The sequence below is a fragment of the Pectinophora gossypiella genome, chromosome 18 (genome assembly GCF_024362695.1).
Source record: "Pectinophora gossypiella chromosome 18, ilPecGoss1.1, whole genome shotgun sequence".
NCBI classification, from domain to species: domain Eukaryota; kingdom Metazoa; phylum Arthropoda; class Insecta; order Lepidoptera; family Gelechiidae; genus Pectinophora; species Pectinophora gossypiella.
Genome location: NC_065421.1, coordinates 6,227,766 through 6,243,875, shown reverse-complemented (window position 1 = coordinate 6,243,875; position 16,110 = coordinate 6,227,766). Strand labels below are relative to the sequence as shown.

At 38.5% G+C, this 16,110-nt stretch overlaps 1 protein-coding gene across 1 annotated transcript; it reads left to right on the top strand.

The window, feature by feature from the left end:
* The first annotated feature begins 9,728 nt into the window (after positions 1 to 9,728).
* On the top strand, positions 9,729 to 15,502 carry LOC126375068 (uncharacterized). The gene is made up of 3 exons (XM_050021910.1): positions 9,729 to 9,892; positions 14,869 to 14,937; positions 15,401 to 15,502. Exons 1-3 carry the CDS (start codon positions 9,729 to 9,731, stop codon positions 15,492 to 15,494), a joined length of 327 nt encoding a protein of 108 aa, XP_049877867.1. The 3' UTR covers positions 15,495 to 15,502.
* Positions 15,503 to 16,110: the final 608 nt, after the last annotated feature.

The following is a 16,110-nucleotide window of genomic DNA, read 5'->3' as shown; positions in this document are numbered from 1 at the left end:
CGTCAAAAAAAAAAAGTAAGTATAATAAATACAAGTTGTATCGCTGACTAATAATTAAGTATGTTGTCCTCTCTACCAGTTGCAGTGCCCTTACCGGGTCCATGTTGATACTATAATACTTATTACTTCTGTATTTTTATAACACCACAATTTGTACGAACACATGGTCGCAATAAAACATTTCTATTCTATTCTATTCATTGTTTCTTTGTTTTTATACTTGATGGTACAGGGAATGCCATAAAACTCAGGTAGTAAAAGTTGTGAAAGAGATTGCTTTGAAAAAAAAAAAACGAGCAGTCGAAATGAAAATTATTAAATTCGCCTTCGAGTCGGCCATTGTCTCTAGGCACTATTTCTTCGACCAAATCGTGAGCCCGCAGATAAGTCAGGTAACTGGGTTAGCCACCTAAACGCACACACCAACCCGTATAGCTGCAAGGACAACAACGTTTGGAGACTATCAAAATTCAATACTTTTTTGACACTATTTGGTACCTACATTAAATTATCTAGTACCTCTCGAAACAGTGAAAAAACATAATAAAGAAACTGGCCAGACATTCTGACGTCAGGTTGTCTGGATCAAATTTTTTTGTCACATCATCATCATCATCAGCCCATTAACGTCCCCACTGCTGGGGCACGGGCCTTCCCTATGGATGGATAGGGAGATCGGGCCTTAAACCATCACGCGGGCCCAGTGCGGATTGATGGTTATTAACGACTGCTAATGCAGCCGAAACCAACGGCTTAACGTGCCTTCCGAAGCACGGAGGAGCTCGAGATGAAAGCTTTTTTTGTGGTCACCTTTTTTTTTTTTTTTTTTTTTTTTTTGACGTGACTTATTGTAGATTTGCCGCAGATGGCATTAACTACTTGGCCGGACAAATGGGGAGCGCTGAAGGCTCTCACCCGGTACAACGTTTAAGACAACAGGCCTGAGGGTGCCCAGTTGGGCGCGAACCTCGGCTCAGGGCGTCGTCTGAGAGGAAAAATATTTGAAAGAATTAATCGACCCTAGTGGGTCGATAGCGATAAGCGCTGAATGTGGGAAATCGTCGACCACGCCGGCGGGGTCGGTATCGGGGTCCTGAAGTGTTTGGTGTCGCGAGCTGATTGGCTGCCTCTATGGCTAGAGTAATCGGGTCGTCGGGATCGTATATTACGTCCTTCGGACGCCGATACTTTTCAGTACCGTCCCTAAGCGGGATGTATTCGGAAGCCGCAACTACCAGGGGATTTGGGTGGTGCGGAGCAGAATCGAAAAAACGTTTGGAAGCTAATTTGAGCCATTGGGCAATGGTTGGCAGACCTAGGTCAATGTGCAGATTTTCATTGCGAAGGAACCACGGAGCTCCCGTGGCTTTCCGCATGAAACGATTTTGTATTACCTGTAGACGGTGGATTTGAGAGGGACTCGCATGAGCGAAAACTACCCCTGCATAGGTCATGATCGGACGGAGTTTGTGGTCACCCATCCTATGACCGGCCTTTGCGAAAGTTGCTTTACTTCAATAATCGTAGACCGAGCGCGTTGAACCGCTGCGCCACCGAGCTCCTCACATATTTTTGTCACATACTTTGATTATATTAATCAATAACACGATACCAGCCTCATCAACCCACCAGGGTATTATTGAGCCGCCATAGGCATGCGAAATATGGAATAATTCAAGATATCATTCAAACAGAATCATCAATACTTTTTGGTGTAATAACATGAGAGCGTAGGTTATAATGTATAAGCTCTGTCGTCGCGTTCCAACGCGTTTAAATATGATGCTAAAATGTGACCGATGCAAAACGAGAACGAATTATGGCACTATATTTATAGTCTACATAATCAAAATAAAAAATATGTATATAACAAGGTACATTACGTAGCTTAGTCTTTCATACCTTACTCCTACTAAGGAATTTTGCCGTATACTTACTATAAATAAGGAGTTATTTCGATATCATGCAAAAACTAGCAAAATACCTACCTACAATTAATTAATTAGCTATAATTATTCAATCGGAATCGGATTTTATTGGTCGCGGGAAGCCGCTGGATGCGGGCAGCGCAGGACCGATCGTCGTGGAGATCCTTGGGGGAGGCCTATGCCCAGCAGTGGGCGTCGTAAGGCTGATGATGATGATGATGATTCAATATCTTTCATAATTCCACAAGAAGCTTATGAATAGATTTTCCCCAATACCAGCAATCACCAATATAACTTTTTTAAATACATAACAATGGGGAGGATTAAGATTATTAAGTCGACGGCTGTTTTTGCGAATCTAGGGCGCATTCGTGGTGGGAGTGAGTATGTCTCATTGTCTACCGCAGGTACCCTCATTTAGTTAGCAACTTGTAAAATAAAAATCATTATGGGCCTTTCTCTGAACTGTAATAATAAAAAAGGATTGTGAGTTTTATGACGGGCTTGCAATTTTTCGAAGTATTAATACTTGCTTCGTGACGGTGGCCAGACCCCAGCGGATGTCGTCAGGTAGATGTTTTTGGTTGTTTCCGCATTTGACGCACCTAAATTGTACACACATTCCAGAATAGTTTTATAATTTTACAGGTATAAACTCGCATCGAACCGGGGCCATATCGCTCGTAGAACGGACTACCGATACCGATAGCCAATCCCTCCTGCTCAATGCGTCAAGGTCACAGGCTCAGCGATCAGGATTGTGTAGTACAGTCATGAACAATATAATGTACCCTCTTTAGGACTCCGTCGCTATAACATATTTGACATTTAGTGCGGCTTACAGTTCAATTTGTCAAAAAAGTTAATGTGACATGGTACCAAAGTGTATACATATTAATGCTCGTGACCGTACATACATGCATAAACTCACGACTATTTCCCACTGGGGTAAACCCAGACTATGGAATTCCATTTGCTTCGATCCTGACACACTTCTCTTGCTTCAAACCGGTTCAGAGTAGTTCGTACTAAACTTATATCTCTGCATTGTGTAGTCAATAGCAAATTAATGGACGTAACCATGGTAACCACAATAGCAAGCGTAATAGCTTTGATTTTCGCGATCTCTGTGACCTTGAAGCATTGGGTAGGATGCATCGGGTAGGGTGTAGTAACCGCTTAAGGTTCTCCACAGGCGACCACGGACCGGAACGCGCACTGTAGGGATAGCATGCGCAACGTGACGAAATTTTCTCACTGTCATTTTGTCGATACTTCTTCTATCGTGTGGTTTGTGAGGTGGAGTACCAGCCTCATCAACCCCGGTGTCAGGGTTACTATTGATCCGCCAAAGGCCCCTGACATGGCTCATGTAACGACTACTTACTTACGTAGTAACCGGGACCAGCGGCTTAACGTGCCTTCCGAAGCACGGATCGTCTTACTTTCGAACAATCTGGTCGATACTGACGATATAATTTAATTATGTCGTTTTGTCGATCGGTCGTAATATGTGAACCTAAATAAGTCGTCGTTTTGTCAAAATACGAACAAAATCACATGACACGTATGTTAGGGAAAAAGAAACTTATCGATTTGTGTGATGCTCTGTCGCGGAGCCACCACCTCCAATTCAGTTGAAAACGATATAGATTACTGTACGTACCATGTACATAGTGTACGTGAAAAGATTTTATGTGTACGTGCTATAATTAGAAACAAAACAACAAATTAAAGTGGCTTCGCTGGAGAGCATACTCCCCAGCGGAGCCACTCAGTTTGCATACTTCGAGATGTTTTCTTCCTGTAAATTGAAGTATAGTTTGATGTACGTACTACGTACATAGTGTACGTGGAAAGATTTTATGTGTACGTGCTATAATTAGAAAGAAAACAACAAATTAAAGTGGCTTCGCTGGAGAGCATACTCCCCAGCGGAGCCACTCAGTTTGCATACTTCGAGATGTTTTCTTCCTGTAAATTGTAGTATAGTTTGATGTACGTACTACGTACATAGTGTACGTGAAAAGATTTTATGTGTACGTGCTATAATTAGAAAGAAAACAACAAATTAAAGTGTATATGACGGCATGAACAAAACGTGAAGCGCTGAAGATTTTAAGAAACAATCTCCTTGCGAGAACTTTTTATCTATGCACAGACTACTAAGAGAACCTATTTCAGACGAACGTCTCTCATACAAAACAAAGAGCCTCAGAATTTAGAGTATGACACTTGATTTGACATATAAAATTATATTGCCACACGCAAAAATTATTGTGGGGTTGCCATAGTAATGATATGGCACGGCGTGGCAGTAGTGATAGCTTTAAATTATTTAGATTATACTTACTTTAAATTTTGATGACAAGGTTTGGTGACGGATCGGTACGGCACTGACAATTTATGTCAAATCTGTCATAGATACACGGCCGGAAATGTTCATACAAAAAAATTGTACCATAGCGCAAATGTACCGAGTTTAGAAAATGACAGCTACTTCACCCCTCTCCTACTTCATTTCACCCCTCTGCGATCTTCCGCCATCTTGGGACAATCTTAGGTTAGGATATAAACATAGACACAAGGGCAAGCGCTGCCCGCCCGGCGTCCTAACCAAACAAAATCCAAAATCAATCATTGTTTCATTGTAGTTTTATAAATGTAAGTGATCGAGTGAAATTTGCGTTGAATAAATTCCGTAGTTAGCCTCTCAACTAGAAAACTGTGATATCCATACAGTATGAGTGTAAGATAAGTAAGCGAAAAGACGAAAAGACGCTATATTTCACCAGTTTCCTAAAAGTGAGTTAGGAAGAACTCTAGAAGTGCAGAAGTTACAGTGTTTGTGTGATGACAATTTGCGAAGGCTTAGGACTACTGGGAACAATTGTGTTTGCCATGCGGATTGCACAAAGACATTTTTATTAAAAACTTTCCGGGTCTCTCAAGATTAGCAGTGTTATTATAAACAAAATATTAAAGGGTACAGATGTCTCTAGATTAGAGAGTTTAGAGGAAAGTTTGCCATTAATGCAAAAAGGCATATTTAAAATAATAATAATAAAGCTCTATTTCAGAAAAAAAATCCATAAAATATAAAACAAAATTAAAAAATAAAATGTTATACAAGTAAACTGCAGTCTTTTTTTTATAAACCTTGTCATCAAAATTTAAAGTAAGTATAATCTAAATAATTTAAAGCTATCACTACTGCCACGCCGTGCCATATCATTACTATGGCAACCCCACAATTATTTTTGCGTGTGGCAATATAATTTTATATGTCAAATCAAGTGTCATACTCTAAATTCTGAGGCTCTTTGTTTTGTATGAGAGACGTTCGTCTGAAATAGGTTCTCTTAGTAGTTTGTGCATAGATAAAAAGTTCTCGCAAGGAGATTGTTTCTTAAAATCTTCAGCGCTTCACGTTTTGTTCATGCCGTCATATACACTTTAATTTGTTGTTTTCTTTCTAATTATAGCACGTACACATAAAATCTTTTCACGTACACTATGTACGTAGTACGTACATCAAACTATACTACAATTTACAGGAAGAAAACATCTCGAAGTATGCAAACTGAGTGGCTCCGCTGGGGAGTATGCTCTCCAGCGAAGCCACTTTAATTTGTTGTTTTCTTTCTAATTATAGCACGTACACATAAAATCTTTTCACGTACACTATGTACGTAGTACGTACATCAAACTATACTTTAATTTACAGGAAGAAAACATCTCGAAGTATGCAAACTGAGTGGCTCCGCTGGGGAGTATGCTCTCCAGCGAAGCCACTTTAATTTGTTGTTTTGTTTCTAATTATAGCACGTACACATAAAATCTTTTCACGTACACTATGTACGTAGTACGTACATCAAACTATACTTTAATTTACAGGAAGAAAACATCTCGAAGTATGCAAACTGAGTGGCTCCGCTGGGGAGTATGCTCTCCAGCGAAGCCACTTTAATTTGTTGTTTTCTTTCTAATTATAGCACGTACACATAAAATCTTTTCACGTACACTATGTACATGGTACGTACAGTAATCTATATCGTTTTCAACTGAATTGGAGGTGGTGGCTCCGCGACAGAGCATCACACATCGATTTCGACTACATTTATTGAATCGATTGATAATTTTATCACGTTGCTCATTTTAGCCCTACAGGTAGCCTCCAATAGGTAGACCCATAACGTACTAAAAGTGGGAAACAGTTGGATGCAGGCAGCAGAAAATCGGTAATTGTGGGTATCCTGTGAGAGACTTATTTCCAGCGGCAGACAATTTCCGGCTGGTCAGAAATCAAAAATCAGAATCAGAAATCAGAATCATTTATTTAACGTAATTATCATGGATAAACTTGTTGAAGGTCAATGTAACATTTTTTAATTTACGTCATTTCGCAAGGTGTTATGGCTGAGGAGAAGAAATGACAAGAAACTGCAACAGCAACACCTTTTAAATGAAGGTACATTACAAATTATTTAATAACTAGAGGAACACATTCATTCATAGTGATTATGATGACATACTCGAATGAGAATGTAAGTGCCTATGTCCGAATACCTATGTAATTTACAACTTTACGTTACGCGATACATTGACTTTGACGCGTCGGAAAGGTGTAAAATGTATAACGAAATCGTGGTCCTCTCTTTTAATAAACACGATACTAATGACGCGTTGCGGTAAGTGAATAACGAAATTCGGACCTTAAAAGCGTGGGCCATAACTATTTTATGACATGACTGCATCTGAAGGAGTTAAGTATTCAATACAGTTGTACTAGGGTAAGAAGATGATTTGTTATAATACCATGATGTCAAATAATAATTAGGGATTTATCTATCTATTTTTCATAAACTTAAAAAACATCCTTAAAACTATAAAACAGAAAAATAAATAGGTAGGTATAATAATGAAATGAAAATGGTTTCACAGTAAAGAAAACACGGTTATATGTACATAATAATAGATCATTTATTTTATGTCAAAGAATTACAATGTAAATAGGAGTACCTAGTTAATGGAAAGATTAGATGGGTGTCTACAGTAATCAGCATTGTATAAGTTACAACTTATGCTTAACTATGTTATAATGCGCAACGTGTTAATTATTATTATTGTACTTTACATTGTACATACGGACCTGTCCCAGATATGGAAATTTGGCGAGGTTGTGACAATACTGGGGCCGGTGCACTATCTGGCGAGAACGGATGATGGTGAGACCTGCAAGAGGCACGTCGACCAGATGCTGCAGACCTCAGTAACAACCCATAGCAACTAACTACAAGATTTAGGGGGGAGGCCTGTGGTATATCTATGTTTTTACTTATGGTTTTATATCATGTCAAAATATGATTGATAATCAAAAAAAGAATTATCAAAATCGGTTCATACACGACGAAGTTATCCCCGAACAAACATAAAAAAAATATATATACGGTCGAATTGAAAACCTCCTCCTTTTTTTGAAGTCACTAAAAATGTAAATGCCGTTTTATTGAATATATAACAGGAACGTAGCCTGGAAAGTCCCTCATTGTCTATAATTCAAATTCAAAAAGTCTAATTCAGTGGCTTAGAGCCCGAGCCGGGAATCGAACCCGTGATACTACGATTTAATAATAATCACTTCTTACCAATTATATTATCTGCTTCGTTGCGGGCTAGAACTAAAAACACGTCGTCTCATCTATCGTGTGAGTTGTGAGGTGGATTACCAACCTCATCAACCCTGGTGTCAAGAGTTACTATTGAGCCACCAAAGGCCTCTGGCATGACTCATGTAACGACTACATACTTACATCAGTAAGTAGTAACCGGGACCAACGGCTTAACGTGCCTTTCGAAGCACGGATCGTCTTACTTTCGGACAATCAGCCCGTAATGTCTTAACTAAACTAGGGATCACAAAATGATTTTTGTGATATGTCCCCACCGGGATTCGAACCCGGGGCCTCCGGATCGTGAGCCCAACGCTCAACCACTAGACCACGGAGGCCGTTTTAAAAGCACGTATCGTAAAAGTTCTAAAAAACAAAAGTAGCCAAGTATGGTACCACACCTTTGATTCCTTACCGTACAGCCAGCTGTCGTTCAAGCGAATAAGTCACTTTCAAAATGGTTTTTCTTAAACAAGTACCGTTTTTGGTTTCATAATTATGCGATGCGTACTCAATGTTGCGATCAAAGTCACAAATAGTTATATGTACATGTGTATGAGAAAGCAATGAGCGACTTAGGCGGGTAATCCAATATTTTTTTTATAGACGAATACTAGGAAGCGGGAAAGACACGTCTGTCTTTAGCAGCCACCCACTATGACTTTTATTAAAAACCTATTACACGGTCAGTATTACATCAATCCATCCATCTTTATCATTAAAACTGATGGGCCAGTACTTACCTATACACTTTAATTATTTACCTACTTGATTTTTTTTTTAACTAAGATGACCTGGAAGGACGTACATTGACCAAATTGGAGATGTCCTTAGAACAGGTTGAGTACCATTTACTCTGAAATGGCGTGCGTGTATGTAACGATTGATGAATGTGAAGGAAGCAAAAGAAGTGTGTCAGTATCGAAGCAAATGGAATTAAATAGTCTCTGCTTACTCCGGTGGGAAATAGGCGTGAGTTTACGTATGTATTGTTTTTATTACCACCATCTATCACTTTGGTCTAACAGAAAACTCGGTGAGGTGTGAGTACTTAGTTCATCTTGCGATTTGTGTACCCACTCACTCTGACTGGTCAAGAGCTGATGTTATCTTGTGTTGTTTTTTTTTTCGTTTTTTATCAATGTATTGTAGTATTTATTTTAAATCCAAAGACCCATTCATCATTGCATCATTATTAACCCACTGACTGATAGACTGATGAAATAGACATACAAATAATCATCGCAGTACAGAAAAATAAGATCGATATTTTTTATTCGATTATTATCATCGATCAGTCCGTCATCAGTCATCAGTCCAGACTGACGGGCTGCATTGTTGAAATATTGATCGTGTAACCTGACGTATTTCTCCTATACGCAACTACCCACTTTGACTTTTCTAAACAAGTATTCAAATGATGCTAAGGGTCATCGCAGACCAAGCAGAAAAATGCTCGGGTAAACTCCGGCATTGTCTATAGATGTTTGAACAATATTACACTGTACGGAAATGGTTATCAACATTTTGTGTGTACTTATACTTATCAGAAAATCTAACTTAAAAATTATCCTAACGCTAAGCGCGAGAAAAAAAAACACTGAACTTGATAAATTGTGCGCAAGCGATACAAATATAGAATGCGTTCAGCTGCTTATCTACTACTTAGCATGTCGTAAAAACCGACAGAGGCAATGTGTCCTTTCACGTGATGGACATGGAAAAATGATGTCCCCTGCAAAACCCGAACAATCGATAGTATAAACTTATACTTATTTACTTATACGTAGTATATAGCAAGACCGTTGCGTTTTTTCCGACTTCACCATGTCATGTCAGGGTTTATGGGGTTGGTAACATCTCAAAAAACCCACACGATAGAAGAGACACCATATGGTTCATGTATAGTTACGATTTTGTTTCAAAAGTAGTCTACTCATCCTATATTAAATACTCTTTATTGTACACAATAATTAAATTAATGACCAAAAACACAAACATAGGTGCAAAAGGTGGACTTATCTCTAAAAGAGATCTTCAACCCCGCAGCCAATCCTATTCGAGATTAAGAGCGCCAGTTAGCTTAGTATGAAAATAGTGATAATGTTTTTGAAGTGCATTTTATAAGATGTTCGCTTCGCGGTTCCTCTTGATCTGCGACGACCCTAAACCTTTAATATCAGCAGTAGAAGGTAGGTGCAAGATTTCGACTCTGCGACGTGGCTCGTCGACCGTTGGCTGGCAGACACGTTACAACCACGACGGTGATCGAGTGCCTGTTCCAGTAAATCGGTAAGTTCTTTAATTTTATCACTTTTTAATTAACAGCAATACAGGTCTGAATTTATATTTTGTTTCCCCAAATCCAGTTCATTTGTTCAAATAAAATTAGCAGACTTTCGATAGTCGGTTTAGGGTCGTATCTCACTAGAACGCCACGATGGCGCCACCACTTTCGCGCCACCAACAAAATGTATGCAGTTACTTTTGATCGTGACTTCTGTGAGGTATTACAACTGCATATATTTTGTATGTGGCGCGACCGTGGTTGCACCGCCAGTGAGTCGCCGCTAGTGAGATTATGTCCTAAAGGTGAACTCGCACATTTACGAACGTGAGCCGCACGCGCCGAAGTCTTCGCATTTTATACATTTTTGAATGAAATCGTATGCAACGTCGCGCTCCTATCCGCGCAGTACTATCCGCATTATTATGCCGCAAAATGCGATGTCTAGGTGCGTGCTCACTTTAGCCTCCTGGATCCCGGATAAAGTCCCTGATGTGTATTGCCGTTCATGAATGTATTTTATGCCCTTTCATACCGAGAGAAGTTTTCATTTCGTATTATTTTCGTAAAAAAGGTATTATGTGTGAATATGCTTCGTCATCTTGTAACAATGAGATCTTTGAGGCCACAGTGCTGGCCAAGTACTTACTTAATGCTGTCTGAGGCAAATATATAATGCCACGTCAAAAAACTATTTAAAAAATTGCCGTTTGGTTGCCAATTTGCACTCAATATTCGGTACCTACCCACCTACCCACTTCTTGTTAAAGTTTTGAAAAGTGGCAATGATTAAAATTTTACAATTTATAAATTATTTTGATCGTTGGAAATATGAATATATGAAATAATAATGCTCAAACCATACTGAAATTTCAATATAACTTGGAAGTAGTGCCAGTAAAAAATATCATTAATTAGGTAGTTGAAAGAACTTTTTTTTAACACTGTTCTTCGGTGTATCTGGCTTGCTTCTCAAACGGGGAGCACCAGTTTGATACTGATGAGTTATTATCAGTAGTCTCGGCCATTATCGACAGCGATATGTCTCACTACCTTTAGAAACACACAGAAAGCTGAGGTGTAGGGTGGGTAGTCAGTTCATTTTGAAACGCATGTACCTCTGACGAGCCTAATTGGGAAAAAAGTCGTGAACTTACGTTTGCAAAATCCATGGGGTTAAGGATTTATTAAATAATAGAATACCCATACACGTATACCCATTTGTACTGTTGTTAAAATGTTTGTATTTTTTGTTTGTGTGCTATAAAGTACATTTGATTTGATTTTAGAATACTGAATAAAAGTAAACTTAATTGCATCAGTACCATTGTTTGAAAAGTATAATGAAAGGCTTAGAACAGTCTCCGTGGTCTAGTGGTTAGGGAGTCAGGCTCACGATCTGGAGATCCGGGTTCGATTCCCAATGGGGACATTGTCGAAATCACATTGTGAGACTGTCCTTTGTTTGGTAAGGACTTTTCAGGCTTGAATCATCTGATTGTCTGAAAAAGTAAGATGATTCCGTGCTTCGGAGGGCACGTTAAGCCGTAGATCCCGGCTCTTAGCCGTAGAAACAACTCCACCTACCCTCATTGGAGCAGCTTGGTGAAGTATGCTCCATACACCCACCGGTTGATTGAGGGGAAGCCTGTGCCCAGCAGTGGGACGAATATAGGCTGTTTATGATTATGATCGCAATGGCTTAATGCTTAAAACGATTTCTTTCAATCAGTGAAAAATAGGTAAAATTAAATAAAATAGATGACGTGTGCAAGATTATGCCTGACGGTTACAAAAGTTGTATAAATCTACCTACATTTTGAAATATATTTTTTTTTATATTAAATACAGCGAAGGATTAGACTGTCTGCTGTCGTCTGTTTTTCTAACTCGTTATAATCTAGGAGTCTTCAAAGCCTAGAGTGAATAGGCATTTGCTAGGTAAGCGTGATCCACCATAGACCACATCATCACTACCATCAGGTAAGATTGTGGTCAAACGCGAGCCTATACCATTTACAAAAGAGAGTTCTTTTTTTTATTAAACTCACGAATTTAATTAGTGTTATTTACACTGATTTCATATAAGCCATCTATTTGCATTGATAACTTTTGTGCCCGACGCTGATGGATTTAGTCATTTTGAATGACTATGATTAATAATTTTATTATAGGAATATTAATTTATTGTAAAGATGAATTATTTACAAAAAATAAACATAAAAAAAATGGTAAATGTTATTAGTTCAAGTGAGAAAAATACATCCAAACACAATAAATCCGTCTTGCTTTTTTTGAGATTGTTTAGTGGAAATTTGATATGATGTTATTGTCTTTTTTTCGTGTGTGGCGCCCCTATTTCTATTCTAAATATGTCACAGCTATAATTGCAAAAGTTGGTACAGCAATCGCATGACGAACCAAGTACCCGCTTTTCACCGAGCTTAAGGACGTAACTCATCTCAATGACAACTCATTTTGTATAACGCATCAATTGATAATTATTGATAGGTAGGTATCGTTATGATCGACACTGAACAATTTGAGTTTTTAGACCACGACATTTCGAGTATTAAATCTTTATTTTGTATTAATTGAATCCCTGTGGTAATGATCTCACGACAAAACAACCGAATTGAATACGATTTGATTTTTTTACGTAAGTATGCATGAATGTCGACGCGGAGCAATGTCTCGAAGACGGCTTTCTCGCAAAGACTCCGTGATTCTTTTTTATGTTGCCAATGGGAAATTCGATAAAATTGCGTATGCGTCATACAAAAAATAAATGCCGTGTAAACGTAGTCGTATTACTCAATAATCACAAATTGCTACGACGCGCGTAACGCTTTGCTACAGCGAATTAAAGCGCTACCCTCGGATGTTTGAGCATGAATCAATAAGCGATAACCGGGTGTTTCGTCATATTCATAATTCATTTATTCATTGCAAAGTCAAAAGCAGTTGGGTGGTATTAGGTACATGTGACGCCCTGCAAGGGCACAGCAACGTAAGAGGTGACAGCAGCTTAATTATAAGAATATTAGTAAGTAACATAATTAATTATGAATCAAACTAGTTAAAGGTAACAAAATTATTATACATTTACAAAATTATTACATAATAATAAACACAGCCTAAAATACATATATTTTTAAAAATTCTATTATTTATTAAATTATAATCTTTAAAACTATACAAGTTAAATAAATTGTCATTAAAAAACTCTTCAATATTATAATAACTTTTATTTAGAAGGAATAATTTTAATTGTTTTATAAAATACTTTAAATTTTCTGTATTTTTGATAGTATTTGGAACACTGTTGTAGATTTTGATTGTCATATACAATGGGTTTTTCCGTTACTAGGTTTAATTTTGGGAATTGGGTTTGTAATTTGTCTCACTATAGTTTGATTATAATGACACATGTCAGAAAAGGTAATTTTCCTGGTAGGTCTCTTTGACACTTAAGTTGCATACTATATTTTTATCCTGATGTAATAATATAACATCACGCCTGTATCCCTGAAGGGGTAGGCAGAGATGTAAAGTATATACACCCACTCTTCGCCAGCTATACTTTCAAGTCGCGCGTTCTCCTGCTGCTGTGATCTTTGCTTATTATATTTAGTGAGGTTGATAACAATATTATTCTTCTTCCATTTATTTGCGCATATGGCCACCCGCGACTTGTTGCCATTCGGGGTCTCACTCACACAGGCTAGATCGGGTGCGGTCCGGGCCCGGGTTTTGTATGAAGCGTGCGCGCGTCTGTGTGAACGCATACATGCAAAAACAAACTCGAACATTCCACGAAATAACGGTTAGCGACGCCACTGGACTCGCTACTTCACTTGTAACAAATACTAAAACATTTTACACTTTATAAAGCTTCATAATTTATTTTCAATACTAGCTTGGTGTGTCTTGTAAACAGAAAAACGAAAGTGATCCTATAAGGGTTCTGTATTCCTTTTGAGGTTCTGAACCCTAAAAAACAAGGGCTCAGGGTTCTCTCGATTAAAACATTAAGTACATTACATAGAACGTCCTGCCGTTCACAGTTCCACTTGTTAGTAATACCTATGATAAAAAGCTAATGTACTTATTTTAAATGTTTCGTACACTTTTTGTCCTCTTTTCGAAAAATCAAGATGGCAGTTATCGAGTATTACTTGTGCGCTGTACTAGTATTTGTTGTACATTATTTATTATTAAAAAAATAGGGAATAACCGCCTTATATCAAAATGAAGAGTAAAGATAATAATCTGCGCAACGAAGGAAGTCAACGGATTTTTATGAAACTAATTGACAAGACATAATAATTCTATGCAGAATCTGCGACAGTAGCGCCGCGGTCGAGTGAATTCTTTCGTGACTCAGGACTATATTTTGTACTTATCAATTAGTTTATCTTTTTAGTCTTCGTTTTGTAAAGAGTTTTTGATTTAAATAATTAACTACCAAAAATACCAGTACAGCTTCACCACCCGACGCGGGCGCCTCCCGCCTACCTGAGTGTGCCTGTAGAAAGGGAGGGAGGATCGAGGGTTTACGGGTTACGCGCGTACGCAGAACAAACCCAGGCTTTTCAATTGGTCATGATTTTGTACTTTACTATTGCTCTAGCGCTCGCTGAGTAAAGACGTACTTATTTAAACTTAAAATCAGTTCCGTGAATTTTATTTTTTGCTCTAACCATGTCGAATACTCGTAACAAGCTCGTAGCAGGACAAGTAAGTAGTTTTAAATGTATTAATATTCTAAAAAAAGCTCTTAGCGATAAGGCCGCCTTTGCCCACCTAATAAGTTTATCCTGTAAATGTTTTGTGAATTTGTGTGCAATAAAGTGTTTTTATTATTATTATTATTATTATTATAAACTTCTCCTAGTGTTTACGGTTCTTTGCCAAATATATGTTGTGTGTGTATATGTTCTACGTAGGTAAGTGTTCAAATAAGTTTTTTTTTGTGCAGTCTGTATCCTCCGTTCCGGCCAGAAGGCGAGGAAGGCCTGCTGGTAAAAACCGGGTCCCTTTGTCTCAAGTAAGTAACAATTTAATTAGTTATGAGTATTTCATAAAGTAATATTTTATTCCCAATTAAAAAAAAAAGTTATATTTTTTTAAAAGATAATTTGTATTTAATTTACATCATTTGATAAAATATTACTTTATGCAATACTCACAACTAATTAAATAACGTAAATACGTTATTTATACAATTACGGCCGCCCACACCGTTAAACGGACGGAATTTATACAAACTTGTTAATCGGCCAGTATGAGTCGGTCGTCAGCGTCAGTCAGCGCACGGTAAGATGCGTACGATCAGCTTACAGTGGCCAAGTCAGAAGACCTATCCAGCTTAAGATAATTGTACCCGTTGACAGAAGCCATATTTATAAATATTGAATTGAAAAGCTTGTTTGGAAGAAATTGCTTATATAACAACCACTTTGTCTTTGTGCGTATGCGTTCATTTGTTAATTAAATGTATCGTTGTAAAGGCGGAGAGGCGTCAGCGGAACGCGCAGTACGAGCGTGAGCGGCGTCAGCATAATGCTAGGGCGATGGCGGCCCTCGCGGAAGCTGTTGGCTTGAATCCGTCTGTATGTATCATTATCAAATTACATAATCGTACTAATAGCTATAGCTGTTCTTATCGGCAAAACGATGTATAACCTAGCGTAGCAAGTAATGGCGGAGTTACAAGACGCGTGGCGCCACTGGCGTGGGCGTCTAGTCTTTTCATTCATCTTATCGCCGCCAGATGGCGGCAGAGCTAAGGCGCAAGCACGACAATTTCCGCCACCGGACCTATGCCTCTTTTTTTTCGTTGTCGTTAGTTGAAACAGGAGTGATAGAATGACGGCAGAATTAAGCACCCGCACGCTCCCATAAAGCGAGCCGCACGCGTAGGAGTCAACGTATTTTATAAATCTTTATATGACATGGTATGCATTTTGTCGCAAAATGTGATGACTTCGGCGCTTGTGGCTCCTGCGGTGCTTTCTTGGTGCGCGTTCATCTATAGACGCCGGCGCCAGCGTCCATGATGCCACCTCATTCATTGAAATGACGCAATGATACATAATGGCAGCGAAGTTGAAACCTGCTGCCAGGTGGACTCCAAAATCATTCGTTTTACACTTTTTTATAACCGCGGCTTCTTCTGTAGGCTGTGCACAACAACCGTACTAAATATATAGAGGTTTTC

Bases quoted from the DNA above. Each gene is read 5' to 3' on its own strand.
- LOC126375068 (XM_050021910.1), top strand. From the start codon at position 9,729: ATGTTCGCTTCGCGGTTCCTCTTGATCTGCGACGACCCTAAACCTTTA. The intron at 9,893-14,868 runs GTAAGTTCTTTA...TTTTTTGTGCAG, and splicing joins GTGCCTGTTCCAGTAAATCG to TCTGTATCCTCCGTTCCGGC. The intron at 14,938-15,400 runs GTAAGTAACAAT...ATCGTTGTAAAG, and splicing joins ACCGGGTCCCTTTGTCTCAA to GCGGAGAGGCGTCAGCGGAA.